The 22,347-nt window shown below is 39.9% G+C and overlaps 1 protein-coding gene across 3 annotated transcripts in view; it reads right to left on the bottom strand.

Moving 5' to 3' along the window:
- Positions 1–22,347, bottom strand: part of TEX10 (testis expressed 10) — a 123,805-nt gene that overhangs the window by 52,089 nt on the left and 49,369 nt on the right. For all 3 annotated transcript variants that reach the window (XM_084620835.1, XM_084620834.1, XM_084620836.1), the window contains 3 exons: positions 21,903–22,078; positions 17,425–17,602; positions 1,631–1,719 (listed from right to left, as the gene is read on the bottom strand). In XM_084620835.1, coding sequence (XP_084476961.1) covers positions 1,631–1,719; positions 17,425–17,602; positions 21,903–22,078 — 443 coding nt within the window. The remainder of the gene's footprint in view (positions 1–1,630; positions 1,720–17,424; positions 17,603–21,902; positions 22,079–22,347) is intronic.

Raw genomic sequence — 22,347 nt, 5'->3', positions numbered from 1 at the left:
GCTCCATTGTGCACTCAGGCAACATCACTGGGGCCATAAATTGCAGACATCAGTCCTCAGAGACTGATTACCTCCCCAATTCTCAGGCCCCTCTCTTTGGATACCACCCATCTCTCCTCAATACAATCCTTCATCCCTCCCAAAGCCACACATATCTGTTTCCCTCTGCTCCTCCCCATACCCCACTCTATCCCCAACCCCTCATTGTCCCCCCTCAGCTCCCAACACCAGGAAGCAGCACTGTGGGGAGCCTTGGGAAGGCATAGAGATGAGCAAGAATACGATCGGGGCAGAAATGCACAAATGGGAGGAGGAGAAATTTGAAGCTTGTTTTTCCATTAAGATTATTCAAGATTTAAAAAGCTTTGAAGAATGCCAAGTTTCTTAGAGAACACATTTAAAAATAAATTTTAACTCAAATTTTCAGAAAACTTTTTGTTCTGTAACTCAAATAAAGTAAATGCAGTAATTTTATCAAAGATATGTTGTATTCTTAATATAAAGCAAAGAAGTTGAAATGCTGCTTTAAGTGTAAAATGCAGTTCATCATTAACTCCAGAGTCATGACCAGAGATTCCATAAGATCACCACCAGGGGAAAAAAAAAAAGGCATTGAAGTGGGAGGTGCTGCTGTGCCTATTTTTATAAGAGCTGTTTCAATGCACACAACAAGGCACAAAGCCCATCTTAGGCTAACAGCTTTTCACATTTCTGCAATCCATGTGGCATAATGCTCAGCTCCAAAAGTGGAGAACAAAAGCAGCTGGGATCTGCAAAAGCAATTTCACAAAGGGAAAATTGCAATATCCAGTTTCACATGTGTGAAATATCAATTGTTGCATTAAGGATGCACAGTACACTAGTTTTCACACTAATAATTTCTCCCTCTGATTGAGGACTACGTACATGCTAAATATGAAATCTGAAATCCAAACTGCTTCTTTGCGACTCATGCACAAAACCTCACTCCCCATCTTGGTCTGCCAGATTTAACCATCCAGACACTCTGTAGAGCACATCTTTTATCCTCTTTGTTTGGGAAAAATCTTGGGACTTGACTTTTATTTGCATCGGTGTTCAGTGGTTAGTAATAATTCTGTTTGTCTAAAGAGCACTGGAAGCCCACTCTATTGTGCTCATTAATTCTATTATCAATCAAAATAAATAAAGCAGTTACGCAATTCACTTAAAGCAGGAATAATTTCTTTTTCTTGCTCAAATAATTCAAACATTGCTGAATAGATTTCCTTTAAGTTTTCAAAAAGAAAACATAGGACCGTAGGGTGAGAAGGGACCGTGTCATCTAGTCTAACCCCCTGCCAAGATGCAGTACATATCTGTGTACTGAAACAAAATATGAAAAATATTCAGTCCACATGGCAATTGAGAGTGAAAGAGTAAGCCATTAAAAATAGAAAATAAGAATGAAAGTGCTTTCTCACCCATAACCAAAGCATATCACAATGCTAGAATTTCTGATCTTTTTTCCATTGTGTACAAGTATTTAACCCATATTTAATATTCATCATTAATCTACTTTATACAGTAATTATACTAAATGAGATTCAATATCACTATCACAATCAATTTCATGTTCTTAATTTCAATTTATAAAATTCAAAGGGATTGCCTGTAAGTGTCGAAAACAAGAAGCTGAAGTAGTCCACATCGTTCACTGAACTGTCCTGCACTTGGCATTTCCATCCAGCAAAGGAAGATCTATTTAAAAACAAAAACAATGGGAGGGCTATTATAAAACACTATAATTAAAAATACACTTTTGGAAATCACACATTAATATAATCAATTTAAAAATCAAATCAGTATGTGTTATTTTTAGCACACCCATCCCTCAACTGTTAAAGTAAAACTTATACCAGCTTCACACAATTTTATTTGCCTATTGGGTGTTTTGTTTGTTGTTTTTAAATGGATAATAGAAAACTTTCCTCCTCCATGACTGTCATCAAAGGTGGCCTGTAGATTGTGTTCCTGAGGCGGTAAATTTTCATAACTACTGATACAACACTTATGGGAAAAAATAGCAGCCACCAGACACAATAATTTCGACCAATTATATTTTACCTGGAACCTTATTTTACATTTGATGTTATAGATTTAAAATAAAACAAATTTTTTTTAAATTAAGAAGTCACTATTTTGGAAGGCCAAGTTATACTTTTCATTATATTCAGTAACTTTAAAATATCTCTTTATGCAACAATGGAGTCCATTAAATAGTAGTGTCAGCATATAATTAGAATGGATAAGGATCTTAAACACAGGAATTATAATAGAAAAACATACAGAGAAAAGAGACCCAATGTAAAACTCGTTTTGAAGTTTCTCATGGTGTTAGATTTTTAACTAGGGAAGACATAATGCAGAGCTAATAGCACCACCTATTAAGGTTGCCCAAGACTTCCTGTTATAAGACTCTGTTTTCAGTTGCTTATAACTTTGTCAAACTAATTATTTGGGTTGAAATTTCCCATGCTGAGTGTCTGCCTTAGCCAAAATGGTTCAGCCATCTACAAGAATGAGGTTCAGGGGAATACATGTTGTTTTGCCCATGTTAACTTCTGGTGACCTGTTCTTTGAGAAGCTCTAGCACCCCCCAAGACTTGGGGCAGAAACCTGAAACTTGGCAAGGGGTGGCCTATTTGTCAGGGATGTGACTTTTCCTGCCACCATGAAAATCCACCCAAATTTGGCCAAGTTATAAGCCTTTGAGAAAATTGCAGTTCACACACGCTCAGTAAAGAGATGCTAGAATCTTCGTAGCTTAATTCCCCAAACATTCTGCCTGCCCAAAGCATACTCCATCCCAGGGCTTCAGGGTTTCTGTGCAATTACAGCATTGGACAGTTCTAACCCATGCTGGGCCCTGATCCAGGTACCAGAACGGTGAACAGGGAGCCAGTCTCTCTTTTCGTTTCAATGCACCCTTTGCTGATTCCCAAGTAGCTTGGAGAGGGAAGTTGCCTGAATTGCATACAGAGGAGACAAGAGCTGTACATGGGGAGCATAGACAGGGACAAGGAGCCTGCGAGATAAAGGGACCTCAGAGCCAGCCCTAGACAGGCAAAGAGACTGGAACTGGGAGTCGGGGGAAGCAGAGAAAATTGAGACTAGATGGGCAAGGAGACAGGGTGTCAGGGAGGGAAAGATTTATTGGATAAACACCAATTTCCTTCTTTTTTTTCCCCTGGGGGTGTTTTATTGGTAGTCAAAAATAGAGAAGACCAAAACCAAAAATCAGAAGCCCTTCCTGCAGTGGAAGCCCATATGTCTCCTGGTGAAGACAATGGCAGACTTCAGGGAGGACAGCTCTTTATTCAATGACAGGGAGGACTCTTTTGCATGACGGTGAGGAGTAGACCTCTAGAGGTTGTGCCAAGGGGTAAGGTGCCCTGGTTCTTCCTACTCTCAACCACCAAGGCCAGGATCAATGCTGAGAGGTGTGACAACAGAGCCAGAGCTGCGCTGGTTGAGTCCAGAGTTGCAGGCTGCTCCTTCTCTCCAGTCCATGATGCTGTGCAGGGCTTGAAGGATTTCCCTCCAGAGGCTTTGCCGTATCAGTCCTTACGGGAAGGCACTGAACTCCTGCCTTGGTCTCAGAGAGCCCATTTCAGGGCCTGACTTCAACACTGGAAGTGATGGTGATGCTGACTTTGACATCAATGTGGAGGTCAGGTCAGGCGCTGGGGTGCTGATGCCAGATCTTTAGTCATTGCTAACTTCTCTGCATCAGCCTTAGGTATCACCTGCCTGCTTGACAGGACACAGAACAATTTTGGCTTGTCCACTAGTACAATTCGTGTGCATGTGTGACTTGTTCATACTTATGGAGAAGGACAAGCATACCAAACATCTGTCTGGAATGTGCAATTCCCTCAGGCAGAACAGATGCCTACTGTGACCATCCTTCAGGGGGATTAGTCCATCACAGGACAGACAGGGCTTGAAGCCCACAGGTTTTAAGTCCACTGTTTTGAAGAGCCCTACAGAGGGAGCATAAAATCACAAAGGTCAAAAATAAGAGATCACAAGTAGTTCTGTAGATTTTGCAGAATTTAGCCTGAGCTAGGAACTAGCAGGTCAGACACTGTGATGGTGTCGGGACTCACCACCGCAGTGCCTCCTGCTGTACACTCTGGGAATTAGCTCAGTTCTGAGCACCGTCTGTCGGTGGTGTCCCGTCTGTCTCTTGTCCTGCTGGTATCTGGACTCGCGTTGCTCCTTGCTCCGTGGCGTCCTCTTCAGGACACTGCCTCCAGCAGTGCCCCCAAGTCCACACTCACCCCCTTCGGGGGGGGGAGGGGTGGGTAGGGTGGTTAACAGCAGTCTTTTCTCTTCACCCCAGCCGCAGTGGCCAACCACATCCCCAAAGTCTAACTTCTATCAGGGGTCGGGTGCAGTCCGCTATGGCCACTCCTAACAGCCGGGTGTAGTACAAGGGGGAAGCGGGGAACCCAGGCCCGCCCTCTATTCTGGGTCCCGGCCCAGGGACCCTCTGGCAGCAGCCTCCCTGCCCTCCTTCGCTCGCCTCTCCTCCCTTGGCCACTTCCCCTTCGGCCAGCTTGCACTTGTGGGCCCTTCTATCAGGACCTGCAGCCTGGCGGGTATTGGGCTGGAGCTCTCCTCAGCTCCCCCAAGCCTGCCCAGCACTGCGCTGTCCTGGGTGCTGGTCTCCTTCACTCAGGTGACAGACCTTCTCTCCCTTACAGGTCTGAGAGACGCTGCCTGCTCCCTTCCTGGGCAGCCTTTATATAGGGCCTTGCCTAGCCCTGATTGGCTGGCTGTAATACTGGCCCTGATTGGCTCTCTAACAGGCCCTCCCTGATTGGCTGCCGCCTTGTGCAGCCGCTCTGGCCTGTTGTAGCCCAACCTGGCATGGGGGTGGGGCACCGCCCCACCACAGACACATACCAGTTTCATCTTACTGCCACTATGAGACAAACCTTTCTGTCCCTGCAATCCCCTCCCTCATTCACTATACAGCTTCCAACTTCTGCAACAAATGAGGAAGGGGTCCCATCAAAAACAGTTTCTTTTCTTTCACAATACAATCCTTAGTCATCATAAGATCAGGTCCATCCAGTGCAGTGAACGAGGGAGGAATCTGTTGTAATCATTGGGTTTACAACTTTACCTCATTTATGAGTTCGACTGTAAAAAGTGAGGGAAAATTTATAAAATGCCACAAAAACCTATAACAAATGCTGATGGGAAGAGGTTCAAAAGCAAGAGAGAAAGACTGAATTAGTCCAAACAAAAAGGTCTAGTGATAGAACAAGGACTGTGTTAAGATCTTGTCTAGTAAACAAGAATACTGTAAAACCAAAATGAGTGAACCAAATTCAGGGTGTCAAATAAGGCCTCACTGATGGACAAAATAATAAGAGGATGGACTATTCCATGCATCACTTCCCTTTGGGGTCCTTAAACAAAGAGATCTTGGGGAGAAAAACTGGCTATTGGAGTGAGCTTCATTACCGTGGCTTCCACACCCTGGAACCCCAGGCCTTCTTCATCCTGATCCTGAGAGACTTCCCAGCTAGACCAGGCCTGAAAGAGGGCCCCACATAACATCGTAACTTCTACCATCAGTGGCTGAATCCCAACCACCACCTGGGATCTGAGACTCTCTCTCGTCAACCCTACCCTCTCATGTCCTTTTTCTTCCCTATCACTGTTTCTTATCTCTCTCCTTTATTCATTCGGTCTAATAAGAATCTGACTTAGCCAACCAAGATTGTATATTCTGCAACATTGTTGTGAGCCTGTGACCAGAAAGAAGCAGCTCAAAGCAATACCCTTAATAGTCCAATGCTGGTACAAGTTGCCAGGTCTCAAAGCGGCAGATAAGACAGCATGCTGTGCGAGTGTTTTTCCAACAATGAGGTGGCAAGGGAGACTCAACACCAGAGACAGAAGCTGCATTTTCTTTGTTTGCTATTCTTTTCTCTCCCCTTTTGTTTTGCCTTCTTAGGAAATGGGATTGGATTTAAACACCACCACCAATAACAACAGCTCCAGCCCATCTTTTCCCCCAAAAGGACAGTAATTACCATCTTTAATACCATCTACAAGACTGGCCTGCTTCTTTCTAAAGTCTCTCTTCAGCAAAAGGGAAAAAGGAATGTTGTTAATATGAAAGCTTTACTTAATATTTTACATTTCAAATGCTTTAACTGTTTCTTCCTTCTTTTCCTGCAGCCTTAATAAAAGGTTAAAGAGATTTTAAATGGTGTGGTTGCCATGGCACTAAGCAGGCTGAAGTCTGTACAACAAACCCTAAATCTTGTTTAAAACTGTTTAATGTTGGACAGTGACAGGCTTATGTTAACACTTTTGACTCTTTGGGCCTCTTTACTCCTTCTCAATGAACACAAGTCTCATGGAAAAAATATGTGATTATATAATTAAAGACTGTATCATAATACAAATGCACAAGAGAGCCACACTAAAGTTGCACAAGCAACCTTTGTTCTGACATTTCCTAACTTTTGATTATTAAAGTTGTAAAGTCAAGCAATGTTATTTTAACAGGTTTTTGTATGTAATTATCAAATGCACAGAACATGGTCTAAGAGCCAGGAGATTTAGGTTCTATGTCTGGCTCTCCATTTACTGTGAGACTTCAAGTCATTCATTTACGCTCTCTGTGCCTCAGTTCGCTCATCTGTACAACAGATGACTTATCTGAGGATGGGTCTAGGCTGTTCTCAGTGGTGGCAGATGACAGAACAAGAAGCAATGGTCTCAAGTTGCAGTGAGAGAGGTCTAGGTTGGAAATTAGGAAAACTATTTCACTAGGAGGGTGGTGAAGCACTGGAACGCTTTATCTTGGGAGGTGGTGGAATCTCCATCCTTAGAGGTTTTTAAGGCCCAGCTTGACAAAGGCCTGACTGGGATGATTTAGTTGATGTTGGTCCTGCTTTGAGCACAGGGTTGGACTAGATAACCTCCTGAGGTCTCTTCCAACCCTAATCTTCTATGATTCTATTTGCCAGAAGTATGTGAAGTTTAATTAATTGTATGGGAATGCTTTGAGAGCTTCAGATGAAAGGTTCTATAGAAGCCCAAAGTATTAGTATAGCCAAATATTGTGATGCTAATATATGCTGTGTGAAGCTAATCTATAAATTAAATACAAGACTAATATGGTCACCCTTTCCATAGGATTTAAGTATCTAGTTAAAACTATTACTTTTTGAGATTCATGGAGGTGATTAGGAAATGGGATCAAAATGTTCAATATAAAGAAAAACCTCAATTTCAATGAATAAATGTAGATGCATTACAAACAGGGGAAAATAGCAAACTATCTTGCACACAAATTGTAGTGAAATATATTAATACTTACACATATAGTTTTCAGTTATTTGTGAATTTCTAAAAATATATTTAAATACTGCTCATAATTTAAAAGTTAGAAATATTTAACTCTTAAAACATGCCTTCTGTACTCTCCAATACATGGGGGAGGAGATATAGTTAAATGTAAGTTTTAGTTTCCATTTTTTGAATAACGTCGTTTTATCAAAGATAGGAATCTAACTGTTACAGAACTGTTGATGAGCGGGACCTCTTCAATCATCTAGCCCAAACCCTAAATTAACTATGATAAACGGTACACTATAATTTCCATAATTTTATCTAATCTCAATGAGAATCTCTCTATTGAGCATGTTGTAACTGCATCATTAGGCAACCAGTTCAACAGACCGATTGTTATTAAAAATCAAAGTTGAATCTTATTAACTTAAGCTCACTGCTTCTTTTGCTATTCATGTCACAGATTTTCCAGGTAGCAGCAGTTGTCAAAAGTCTCTTTTCTCACTTGTATTTGGCAAGAAAGTTGTGACCTTTTCTTTCAGATGCAGCCCTTGCTACTTTTATCCATGCCTTTATAATCTCCACTTTGCATTACTGGAATATACGCTATAGGACTGTATCTCAAAACCACTTGGAAACTGCAGTTAGTGCGGAATGTGGCTATATCCCAAAAGGAGTCCATTATATTCATGCTCTGTGATCTACGCTCGCTATCAAACGATTTCTGAGTGAAGTTTAAGGTGTTGATTTTAAAGCCCTACCTGGGTCTTAGCTATTTCTGAAACAACTCTTTCCATGTGATACCGTGGCAGCTGCAACATACAAGGTGCTTGAGATAACAAATCCCTAGCTTAAATGGGAGGAGGTTGGTGTTCTCAATTCTGCAGTACACTCTCTTACCCTCTTCCAGGCAGCCAGAGCTCAGATGTACTGACAGGAAATGTAGCAATTCAAAAATATTCATTTGCACTTTGAAATCCCTTACCTCTCCCACCATCATCTTTACTTGTGGTGACAAACTTTTACTCTCCAAAAACTGACTAACAAATACGAAAACTACCTCATTTCTTTCAAAATAACCCACAAATTAATGAGAGAAAACAGCAGAAATAGTACTGTTTAAGACATGCATGAAAGAGGTGCTGAGGCAGACTCACAGCAGCTGCTGAGGCACACACATGCTACACATAGAACTCTTGGACATATTCTTCACAAATATGGTCAAATCTTTCAATAAGCCCTGTAGCTGAGGCATTATAGGCTACCTTTCAAACATATGCATCTGAAAGGCACATACAAAATGTGCAAATGGACACATATGGTAACTGCTCACAATTACATTTTCAGTGGAACAGGTACACAGGTGAAGTTTATGCATTAAAGGAAAGAACTAAGATAAATGGTTTTAGGACATAGGGTGTAGGCCATTTGTGCTTGCATATAATTTAACATAATTAGGGATGCAAATTCTGCTACTAGTTTAGTCAAGGGTAGTTAGGGCTTGTCCACAGAAGAAAGTTGCACTGGATTATCTAAGTCAGCCAGCACCTATCAGACAAGGGAGATATTGCTCAGAAGCCTGCAACTTTGTCATGAGACACCTCCACCTTCCCTTTAGTCTTCCAAATTTGCACTCCACCATCATTCTGCAACTACACAGTGTTTAAAAAGTTTCATAAACCAGGGAAGCAGAAAATAAGCTGGGTTTCCCAAAATGACAGGAGGAATCACACCATCATTAGTGTGCTTAGTCATCTTGGGAGCAAAATAATTTTTTCCCATTGCATAAAACAGATGTGAATTTCTAAATAACCTGGCATCATAGAGCTTTCCAGACTACCCCCATACTAATATTGATTAATTTTTCCACAGCGGTCAACCTGGCCTTGCAGCTTGATGAAGAAACACCCTTTCTGCTGATGAATTCTGAAGCTAGTTTAGGAGGCAAAGAATAGCTATCTGGGTCCCAACAGTGACCCCACTACAATTTGGAAACCCCAACCATGCAAATCGATCAATAATCTCCCATGTATTGCCAAGCTTTCTGAGTCTGACCCAGGCCTGCAGCACACTCCTCCATGACAACAGCCCTGACAAAAACAACAAGTAGTCTGGTGGCACCTTAAAGACTAACAAACTTATTTGGGCATAAGCTTTCGTGCGTAAAACACCACTTGTTTTACACAAGAAAGCTTATGCCCAAATAAAACTGTTAGTCTTTAAGGTGCCACCAAGACTCCTTGTTGTTTTTGTGGATATAGACTAACACGGCTACCCCCGATACTTGACAGCCCTGACAGTTTCTCTACTAATACACCAAATTGGTTACCTACTAACTAGCAACAATGGGGACTGGCAAGCTTCCAGATGGTGATGACACATGCTCTCCACCATCTGAGGGGAATTCTCACGTGGGTGTTCCACCGCTTTGGGGTGAGCTCTGATCAGATCTCTAGGAAAGTAACCTGAAATTCTGCAGCCACTACAGGTTATCCCAGTTATACATGACTATCCTGTTCCACCAGTTGAATCCAGTTGGCTGAGCCCACAAACAGTGCTCCACCAAGAGAAACACTCCAGTAAAATGTCATGCGGAAGTATCTACTTGATTTCATCCTCCTCTAGCAGTATTTCTACATCATCGTGGATGTCCCTCAAGTCAACCAGCACCATCTGGCTATGTTGACTGCCACTACCTATGGAGCAGCCTGACAAGGAAATGACTATCAAGATTGCAGCATTCTGGCAAAAGTTTGCAAAAAGTTGCAAAAAAAAAAAAAAAAAATCTGGTGAATTATAAGACAACTGGAGAAGAATCATGTGGGTTTTTCTTTAGTTTGATCCCAAATTCCAGAATTGCAGTGGGTTCCAATAGGTATCCCATAATGCAAAGACCTAAGTGGTAGGACACTGCACCATGGGATACCTGCCCCAGAATATTGTGCAGTTATTTTTTAAAAGCAGAGATCTGTGTGGATGCAATATTACATGAAAGTAGCTTAATCCAGCATGAACAAAACCATATGGATGGACTTTTTCAGGATAGTTATACCTGTATAGATAAAACAGAGACACTGAAAACTTTCCCATGCTGACAAGCTCTTAAACTGGTTTTGTCAATGCCTGTGTGGACATTTATTTTGGCTTAAGAGTGGTTTATTTCAGTTTATCTTAGACCAATTCCTAACTGACTTAGGCCAAACCAAAACAGGACTGCTTTAAACTTCAGTAAGAGTATCCCCGTTTGCATCAGTTTAACCAAACTGGTTTAAAATCATACAGTTCGTGGCTTTAGGACAGCACATTAGATAAACACTGCTCACATCTTTCCCACCAGATTGGAGGGATGGGGGAAAGGAGAGGAAAGGAGTAAAGGGAGGTCATGGAGGTGGCATTAGAAAATGCTGGAACTCTAAACAGGATGCCATCCTTGAACACTGCTCTTGTCTTGCCCTTGTCCTCATATGTAGGTATTCAACTAGTATGGGTCTGGTAAGTTTTTCAAGCCCTGATCATAAATATTGAGGGAAAGATGGTGTTTCCGCCCCCATAGGCTGTAATATACAGGTAAAGGGCTAGAATTTTTTTTTATTTTTAATCAACTCTTTTGGAGGATCACGTATTTTGGAAGTGTAGGTATGGCAAACTGCAACTAATATCTAGAGGAATTAAAGGGGATTTGGAGAAAAAAATATTCCTACTTTAAATGAAACAACAGTTTGGCCTCAGCATTGTTAAAAGTAAGCTTTCACCTGCTACTAATTTTCTTTGTGGTTGCAAAGGCTGTTTGAACACAAAAAGAAACTGCTTATATACATGAACTCCTCACTTAACAGTGTAGTTATGTTCCTGAAAAATGCAACTTTAAGTGAAACGATATTAAACAAATCCAATTTTCCCATAAGATTTAATGTAAATGCGGGGGGTTAGGTTCCAAGGAAATTTGTTTAGGGAAGACAAAAGGCATTATATACTGTACTGTACTGTGGGTGGGAAGTGCCCTGGCTTACGCCGCACAGACACAGCCCGCTGCAGGCAAGGACGCTAGGAAGCACCTTCGCAGCAGCAGTGGCAGCTTACCTGGAGAAGAACAGGCACCAACTTTGCTGGGGGATGCTCCAGGCCCACCTCTTCCCGTCCCTGCTCCATTGCAGGCCCACGTCTTCCCACCACCACTCCACCTCCTCTCCGGAGCACGCCGCATCCCCGCTCCTTCCCCTCCCCCAGAAAGTCCTAAGCACCGCCAAACAGCTGACCCATGTGAAGTAGAAAAAGTATTATCCCCATTTTAAAAATGAGGAAATGGAGGCAGAGGTTACAATGGAAAATACTTTCCAAATCTAATTACAGCTGTTTCTACTGTTGGCTTTAAAGCCTTACTCTATTATCAGAGGTTCAGCTAATATATTTCTCCCATCCCTGGAGAGAATTTCTCCCCACCTATATATATATATATCCATTTGCTGGAGTTGCCAGTACAGTTCCATAGTTAAGGTTCAATTGAGATTTGAACTTAAAGCAGGGATTCAACCACTTTGTTATGTGCGAAGAATATAGCATACTCTCCTCAAAATTACAGCATTTGCTCTTCTGAATTAATGTTCTGAGAATTTACAAGTAAACCCATTAATTTGGGAGATAAAGAATCTATTTAAAATGAATTGTAAGAAATTAAGCACAACGTAAATGTTTTGAGTCAAATGATCTCAGCCCAGGCATTATCAATTCACACAAAAACTAGCAGAGAGCTGGATCTTGTAGATTTGGTGCAATCAGTAGATTCAGAAAAAAAAATTTTTTTAGGAACAATGGGAATTTTATCTATTATGTTTCTTAAATAAAAGTTTTTCTATCAAAGGTGAAATAATGTTCTCCTTCAGAGAAACTCAAACACGCTCTACCATCTTTCATTGTTCTGAGTGGGACGGAGGCCAGGCTGCCCTTAGTAAAGCGGTCCATCCATTTGTTCCACTTGCTGCTCCTTTCGAACACCTAACAGCACAGGGGAACTACTATTTTCCAGAAAGGCAGGTTGACTCTATGAGGGGGGAAAAAAATTGAAACTTTCTAATGTCTTTAAAAATCAGTTCCAATTAACAGTAGATCACAAACACTAATGTACATTAATTATAATTTTGTGTGTACTCTGTCACTCTGGTGCTGAGGTAAGGTTGTTTGGGTGCCTTAACTGTGGATTTGCATACCATAACCTATTTGATTTTTAAAAGTTTAATATCTATACCTCTTAAATTCCTGGGTTTATAATGCTTATTTTGGGGATAATTACAACGTCCCTGTCATATTTTTACCCTAAATTAGTAGTCTGTCTAGAAAAGTATCCTGTTTCTGACAGCAAAATACCCTAAATTTTTATCCAGAATATTTACTTTCAATATTAACGCCAATTTAATATAGGCTTTGTCTGAGAATATACACCCGTGTGTTTCTGGGAATATATACACATATACTCACATATACAGGTAACGTGGTTTTCAGTGTAGGGATAACTAAAAGGAAAGACCCTTTTAAGACAGGAAAAACAATCATCAAATATAACAACGAGTCAACGGTGCTGCTGAATAGGATCTATTTGAAGTATCTGACAGACAGGCAGGTGGTTTGGACTAAGAGAAACTTGTACATGAAAAAGTATTCTCCACAAAACAGAATTTGAATAGAAGTAAAACAGTGCCATCTAGAGGCAATCCAACAGCTACAGCATATTGAAGAATCTGGAGGATTGATTTATATAAACTTGTATAGGCAAAACACATGTATTCTGTGGCTACAGAATATGCAGCAGAACCAAGTTCTTGTTACCAAACTGTGCAGCCGTCTGTTTTAAAGTTTTGGAATTTTTAAACTTACATTTTTAGCCCTTTTGATTGTGAAAGAAAACTTTCCAAATACAAGGAGTACTTGTGGCATCTTAGAGACTAACCAATTTATTTGAGCATAAGCTTTTGTGAGCTACAGCTCACTTCATCGGATGCATACTGTGGAAAGTACAGAAGATCTTTTTATACACACAAACCATGAAAAAATGGGTGTTTACCACTACAAAAGGTTTTCTTTTCCCCCCACACCCCACTTTCCTGCTGGTAATAGCTTATCTAAAGTGATCACTCTCCTTACAATGTGTATGATAATCAAGTTGGGCCATTTCCAGCACAAATCCAGGGTTTAACAAAAACGTCGGGGGGGGAGGAAAAAACAAGGGAAAATAGGTTACCTTGTATAATGACTTAGCCACTCCCAGTCTCTATTCAAGCCTAAATTAATTGTATCCAATTTGCAAATGAATTCCAATTCAACACTCTCTCGCTGGAGTCTGGTTTTGAAGTTTTTCTGTTGTAATATCGCAACTTTCATGTCTGTAATCGCGTGACCAGAGAGATTGAAGTGTTCTATGACTGGTTTATGAATGTTATAATTCTTGACATCTGATTTTCCAAATACAAAGGCCCACCATACATATATATTAGGAAACTGACTGATGAAAACAGAGGTCAGCAATGGGCCTTTCAGAACAGATACTGAAAAAGGTTTAATTGGTAACATACATAGGGACAAGAACATTTTAATTTTCGCTCAGTCATGTTTTCTGTTGCAAAGTTGAAAATGACTTGTTTCAATCGACACCAGCAGTTGCGTGATTTTCAAAAATGGTTCCAGAGGGAACAACTATTGCAGATATCAGTTTTCAGCCATGATTTTTCCTTATGTAGATGGGAATGTAGGAACTGCCTTATTAGATCAAAACAATGGTTCGCCTAGAATACTATCCTGTTTCTAAGAGCGAACAACACCAAATGATTCAAAGGAAAGTGCCAGAAACGCTGCAACAGGCAATTATAGAGTAACCTGCCCACAAGACAAGTTTCTTAGGGCTAGTCTGCACAAGACATTATACAGATATGATCATACTGGTATACTTAAGCCGCCATAGTTATATTGGTGTAACTCCCTGTGGACACTCATTCTGCAATTAGTGTCTTTTTCCAGTTCAGTTTAAACTGCTTCTGAAGTATTAACTAAACCGAGAAAAGGCATTCTTATTCTGGAATGAGAGTGCCCTCACAGGGAGTTACACTGGTTTAATTCATATTTTACCCTTTTACTAGTGTAACTTCCCATGTAGACAAGCCCCTCCGTCCATTAGAGGTTGGTTTATGCCCTGAAACAGGAGTTAATATGCCTTCTAAAAAAAAAATTATTAAATCTCTATTACTGTAACTTTGAATGTTCTCATTATTCATAAGTGCCCAATTATTTTCAAATCTTGGTAAGCTACTCATCTCAATGGGGCCTGACTGTAAACTAGTGCAGTGTTTTATTTCTGGCTGCCTCTACCCAATCGGCATTCTTTTTTTTTTTTCCCTCTTAAAACTCCCCAGCAAGGGGGCAGTAAGGGTGAGATTTCTGGGGTAGTCCGGATGCTGATATTTTAACCACCATCTTGTCTAACTCTATTCAGAGTAGATCTATGCAACGAACTGGTAAAATGTCTGTCGACAGCAGATTTCTCACTGCTGCTACCATCCATGGAGCTCTACTGGTAGTAGCAACTATCAGAAATTTTAATAAAAAAAAAAAAAATCTAGTTGTAGACAAGGCCCCGAGTCCACAGACAGACTGAAACAACAAGATGTGCATAGTCACAGTCACCTCAGTGGGGTGTTGATTCCAACATACTAACAACAATTTAAATGGCAATTTTGTTAACTTGCTCACTGCTAGTCATTTTAAGCAGAAATATCCTATTTAATGTTCTTATTCATAATTGCTGTTTGAAGTAGGAAAAACTGGAGTGGAGAGCAGTGGGTCAAGTTGATTGCTGTCACGGATCACTAGGGTAGAAGACTAGGAGTTCAAAGCCCGCCCCTTCTGGCCCCCACCCCCACAAATTCAAAATCACTCTTTGCCTCTGCTTGCAAAGAGGAAGGGCAGATGAGATGCATTACTTCTCCACTGCCAAAAGTCTTAACTACCTCCTGGGTGCCAAAAATCTTAACTACCTCCCACGCCTTCTGAGGTGCCAAAAGAACCAACTGTCCCCTACCCAGCTGCCAAAATCTCCAGCTTCCTGACAACTTCCAGAATGCAGTAATGCGTTTAATACAAAAATCTGCCGCACTCTTAAAAATTGAGACAGCATAACGTAAATTTTATTTAATATCAGAATAAACACCACAAGGAAAACTGTCCCCATTGCATTAATCATTTTTGCATTTATTTCAAAATTGAAAGGATGTATTGAAATTGAGGCCGCCACTGAACTCTAGTATATGGCCATGGGCTTTGCCACAGAATTTTATTTCTAACTTGCCACAAACTACACAGGGCCTTAATCTTATAGTTTAACACATGATAACATGGTATGTACAATTTTTATTGGCATCATTTTGTGCATTGGTTGCATTATTCACTAGTGGTGAATCCATAAACACGTTGTGCAGATTTTCCTAAACTAGTACCAATAAAATTTTTATACCACACCCCACCATTATGCACTGTGTTATGCGCCATACACTTTACTGGAAAACTATTTCTTAAGTTTTAGAACGTTTTGAAAAATTGTGTGACTTTTTCAATCCTCTCCTCGAGCTTATTTATCTGGCGTCCAACCGTAGAGGGAGACAAATTTAAGTTTAAAGATACCTTCTTTACAGATCCACAGCATTGGTGCTACCCCCCCTAGTTTCGGGATAGTCTCTTGGAGAAACTCTTCAGTGTGCCACACACCCAAGGGTCTCACTCTTCCTTTAAGGTAGGCCACACGGCCTCACCACCTCACCAAGCATTTGCAGTGACACTCAAACAGCATTGTCAAAACAGTAGGGTTTATTAGTCAACTGAAACACAGCATAGACAGTCCTTAGGTTAGCATAGAAAACTAAAGGTTAAAGCACAGACCATTCTAGTTAGCCCCGAGCCCAGCCAAGCTGTAGGGAACCCCATGGTTCCAGCTTTGTCTGTCTCTCCATCTGACCTCCTCAGTCAGATCCCAAGCGATAGCCCCAGCTCCTTCCAGCAGCCAACTCTTCTCCCCCGCCCCAGACACACACCCCTCTCTAGTCCTTTGTTCTCCAGCTGAAGGATGTTTGCTCAGTTTCCTGCTGAAAAATGAGGAAATCCATCTCCCTCTGGGTCCTTGGTTGCTAGACTCAGTGTCCTAGTGATTGGATTTGCCATTATCACCTCAGCCAGTCCTTTTCCAATGACCCACTCAAGCTCAGACAACTAGGCAACATTAGTACCTATGTCTCTGAGCCTGCCCTGAGAGCAAACAGTCATTTTCCACCCAGGAGAAAATGTAGCCTACAGGGGAAACTGAGGCACACATAGGCAATAGAAAAATATTACCTAAAATTTGTCACACCTAGAAGGAACCCTTCTTACAAAAAGATACACTTTAAAATATCAATGGGTGAAATACATGGCCCCATTAATATTCCTATCGACTTTAGTGGGCCCAGGATTTCATCCAATGACTTTCAAGCTGGATTTCTGAGGATCTTCCAAGGCAAGGAGCAATTATTAACAAGAGATTAATTATTAATAAGCCATCTGTCTGGCCAGTATCATTAGGCTATTTACCACAGCAACCAAGGTAGACATTCATCTTAAGAAGGAGTTTGAAGAAGGGCAGGATATGACGACACTGATTACTGAGAGTTTCACCGTAAATGAGAGCATGTTAATGTGCCTATTGGGAAAACGAACAAAATGAAAATGGAAGCTGCCATCTCTGGCAGAGCAAAGGGGGCAGATCATAACACACAGAGATAAGAGACTGGAAAAATTAAGGGGGAACCTGTGGAGGGACTTGATCAAAGAGAAGAACTGAGAATGTGATTTTGACAAGACCATCAAGTTCCCATTTCTGGCTCTGCAGGGTCATGTGATATCTGACCTTACTTGCTAAATTGCTATAATGTTTATAAACAATTACAAATTAGTAGTGTAATTATGACATGGTGAACGAAAACTCACTGCATAAAATAACTTGATATTAAAGAAAAATAATGCTAAGTTAAAAAAAACCCAAAAGCATAGTTAAATAGATGGACATTTTACCTCACATGCAGTATCCCAATGAGGGTGGCAGCTAGATCTGAAGACATTCTTCCCATAATGCAGCAGCGACTTAGAGAAGAAAGTAAGTCAGTTGGTAAACATGGTAGAAAGTATACAAGCTGCACTAAGCGTTGCTGTGACTCTGCTGGAAGAAGAACCAGAGTGCCATCTAGTGGATCTAAATTTTAAAAAAGGTACACAAAAAAAACTGAATTAAACACTATCATGCTTGAAAAGATTTTCCCCCTAATATTGCATAAGACACTGAAGACTGATTAATCTACCAAAGCCCAACTTGTCCCTTCAATTCTAGGACCCATAGTAAATGGATGGCCACTGGGGACTGTTTTCACAAATGTAAGAGCAAATCAATCAAGAAGTTTGTCTGTAAGGACAAAGTAGCAGAGAAATCAAGGAGGGGTAAAGAAATCAGGAAGGCCACTGGGGCTCCTACGTCGCTGTAAGTATAAGAAGTTAAAAGTATTAACAATACCAAGCATTTACAATACATTTTTCATCTTCAAAGCATTTTACAATATCAGTTAAGTAAAATATCCATATGAATTTTCGTTGTTGCTTCAATGTCCGTTTCTGTATGGCTCTTTCTATTTGGGTTTTGGTAACCACTTGCTTTTAGATTATCCATGTTTGGATAAGTGTAATCCACTATAAAAAAACTCCCATTCAAGCACATGTATAGAAAAAGTGATAAACAAAGCAGCCAGACTATCTGCAGACTCAGGGAAACAACTTAAAGATTCCATTATTTTAGCAAGTGAAAGGTTAGATACTTCTTTACAGTTCCAGTATTGCTAAGCCCAAGCATTCAAAGATCATGAGTCAGTCCAAAAATTAATTAAGAGATTGGTTTAAAAATCTTGAGATTGTTTAAAAATATTAGATTTAGAGTTCTTTTTAGATGTCTTATGGTTCTTGAGTGTATAGTGTATGATTGGGTCACATTTTCAGACTTTTCTCTGCAACAGTGAAGTATAGAAACTTAATTTTAAAATGAAAACAGATTCTTACAATATCACTTGACTAAGAGTTGGAGCTTTACAAAAAAAACAGTAAATATTGCAAGACTAAGGATAAAAACTCGTGAATTGGCAACACTGCAGTAAGAAATACTTTCTTCAGGAAATTCCAATGCTGCAGAATAATGGAATAGACAGAGAAATTATTATTAAAACAACAGTAACAAAAATACTTTATATAGGACTTTTCAACCTGATAGACCTCAAAATATTTAACCAACTTTTATATAAAACACAGGAATTCCTTTCAACCACAAGCAAAATGCAGCCTGGGATGGAACAGAGGAGCTGTTTAACAGCATACAGCAACACTTATTATTCATATTGCAGTAGCAACTAGTAGCCCCAGTCATGAACCAGGGGGCCTAAGTATGCTAAGTACTGTATCAGTGGTTCTCAACTTAGTTACCATGGTGGGCTGGTGGGCTTCATCCAATACTACCTGTATGGACCTGAGAACGTCACATGCGCCGCAGACATGTGCTAATTGAGCCGCAAGTTGAGAACTGCACTGTACAAATATAATGAAAAGATGATCCCTGACCCAAAGATTAATCATTTTAGTACACGACATTTTGCACCTTGAAGTCTTTAAACCATGATTTGAGGACTTCAGTAGCTCAGACATTGGTGAGAGGTTTACTGCAGAAGTGGGTGGGTGAGATTCTGTGGCCTGCATTGTGCAGGAGGTCAGACTAGATCATAATGGTCCCTTCTGACCTTAATGTCTATGAGTCTAAGAGAAGAAAAATACTGCATCCAAGCAAAGCAGGGAAGAACGTAATTTCTTGAAATTTCAGGGAAAATCTGCGTAAGAAGAATATAATTATCCAAACTGGAATTTGGCCAATATAGAAGGACTAACTTCCCCACTCTTGCAACAAATACCGTTCTATAAAAGTCTTATCCAAAGTATAACACCTCTACGAATGAGGACTGTCAAGAGACTAAAAAACTTAATCGTGTGACTAAAAAAATTATCCGCGCAATTAAACACACAGTTAATAATATCAGATACTATGAATGGCAATATACCAAAACCTGTTGGAGAACACTTCAATCTCCCTGGACACACAATAGCAGATTTAAAGGTAGCCATCCTGCAGCAAAAAATCTTCAGGACCAGACTTCAAACAGAAACTGCTGAGCTTCAGTTCATTTGCAAATTTGACACCATCAGCTCAGGATTAAACGAAGACCGTGAATGGCTAGCCAACTACAAAAGCAGTTTCTCCTCCCTTGGTGTTCACACCTCAACTGCTAGAAGAGGGCCTCATCCTCCCTGATTAAACTAACCTCGTTATCCCTAGCCTGATTCTTGCTTGCATAGTTATACCTGCCTCTGGAAATTTCCACTACATGCATCTGACGAAGTGAGTATTCACCCACAAAAGCCTATGCTCCAATACATCTGTTAGTCTATAAGGTGCCACAGGACTCTTTGCCACTGTTGTTAATAGAATACCATTTTTCTAAATATTTTTGGATGTCTTCTACATTTTCAAATATATTGATTTCAATTACAACACAGAATACAAAGTGTACAGTGCTCACTTTATATTTATTTATTACAAATATTTGCACTGTAAAAACCAAAATACTATTTTTCAATTCAATTCATACAAGTACTGTAGTGCAATCTCTTTATCATGAAAGTTGAACTTACAAATGTAAAATTATGTACAAAAAAAACTGCATTCAAAAATAAAACAATGTAAAACTTTAGAGCCTACAAGTCCACTCAGTCCTACTTCTTGTTCAGCCAATCACTCAAACATGTTTGTTTACATTTACAGGAGATAATGCTGCATGCTTCTTGTTTACAATATAACCTGAAAATGAGAACAGGCGTTCGCATGGTACTGTTGTAGCCAGTGTTGCAAGATATTTACATGCCAGATGCGCTAAAGATTCCTATGTCCCTTCATGCTTCAACCACCGTTCCAGAGGACGTGCTTCCATGCCAATGACAGGTTCTGCTCAATAATGATCCAAAGCAGTGCGGACTGACATGTTCATTTTCATCATTTGAGTCAGATGCCACCAGCAGAAGGTAGATTTTTTTTTTTTTTTTTTTTGTGGTGGTGGTTCAGGTTCTGTAGTTTCCACATCGGAGTGTTGCTCTTTTAAGACTTCTGAAAGCATGTGTCACACCTTGTCCCTCTCAGATATTGGAGGGCCCTTCAGATTCTTAAACCTTGGGTAACGTGCTGTAGCTATCTTTAGAAACCTTCTTAGTGTTTTGTCAAATCTGCAGAGAAAGCGTTCTTAAAAAGAACATTGTGCTGGGTCATCATCCCAGACTGCTATAACATGAAATATATGGCAGAATGCAGGTAAACAGAGCAGACCTACAATTCTCCCCCAAGGAGTTCAGTCACAAATGTAATTAATGCATTATTTTTTTTAACGACCGTCAACAGCATGGAAGCATGTCATCTGGAATGGTGGCTGAAGCATGAAGGGGCATACAAATTTTAGCACATCTGGCATGTAAATACCTTGCAATGCCAGCTACGAAAGTGCTATGCAAACTCCTGTTCTCACTTTCAGGTGACACTGTAAATTAGAAGTGGGCGGCATTATCTCCCGTAAATGCAAACAAACTTGTTTGTCTTTGCAACTGGCTGAACATGAAGTAGGACTAAGTGGACTTGTAGGCTCTAAAGTTTTACATTGTTTTGTTTTTTAAGTGTAGTTATGTAACAAAAAAAATCTACTTTTGTAAACTGCACTTTCATGATAAAGGATTGCACGACAATACTTGTATGAGGTGAACTGAAAAATACTATTTGTCATTTTTACAGTGCAAATATTTGTAATCAAACATAATAATATAAAGTAAGCACTGTACATTTTGTATTCTGTATTGTAAAGGAAATCAATATATTTGAAAATGGAGAAAAACATCCAAAAATATATAATAAATTTCCATAGGTATTCTATTGTTTAACAGTGTGATTAAAACTGCCATTAATCGCAATTAATTTTTTTGAGTTAATCACATGAGTTAACTGCAATTAATCAACAGCTCTACTAGGAACGTACTCCTTACAACCCTGATGGTTCAGTTAAGAACCTGAACAAACAAGGCCTTTAGAAAGCATTAAACTACTGCTAAGTAGAGAGAAACATAAAATAAAGGAATATCTTTTTCAGCTTTGTACAGAAATTAGATATCAAATGTTCTCATCTATCAGTCCAGCCTAAAAAAAAAAAAAGAAAAAAAGATAGCTTCAAATGAAACTTCAGTTTTGAGGGAAATAAAATTGCTGCAGCCATGACTTTCTTTGCAAATGTCTATTTTAAGGGTATGAATAACCATTTCATGTATGTACTCTGCCTTTAGTCAGGAGACACAGGATTTTTCACTCCTTGTACCATCCCTCTCATGTCAAGTGACAAGACAAAATTCATTATGTTTTAGTACAAAAGTCTTACCATAAATTCGAGAAGCAGTGGCTTGCAAACTTTGTAACAATTCCTTGTTTGAATGAGATGCAGCAGAATGAATGGTCTCAATCAACTGGTTTGAAAGCTCAGGCTTTCTTGAACCAAGGAGAGCAAGCTGCTGAGGTAGGCCAGCCAGCCAACGAGATAAAACTTTACTTCGGCTCCTAAAAGAAGGGGGAAAAAGTTAGTTGGAAAAATTATTTTCTCTTCAATACAAATATTCTTAAATCTATTTTATGTTTACAATAAATACAGAATACTTATAATACTGTAATGTAGTATCTATTTATAATGTTTCAGCTAGGAGTCTGATTGTGTTGGTACGTAGTGAATCATCATACACGCACTTCTCTCACAGCCCCAATAGTTTATGCAACATGTAACCTAACAACCTCCTTCAGAACTCAATTTCACAAATTGACTATATGCTGGT

Source organism: Lepidochelys olivacea, assembly GCF_965140295.1.
Source record: "Lepidochelys olivacea isolate rLepOli2 genome assembly, chromosome: 2".
Taxonomy (NCBI): domain Eukaryota; kingdom Metazoa; phylum Chordata; order Testudines; family Cheloniidae; genus Lepidochelys; species Lepidochelys olivacea.
Note: the sequence above shows the minus strand (reverse complement) of the source record. Positions and strands in the feature narration are given on the sequence as shown.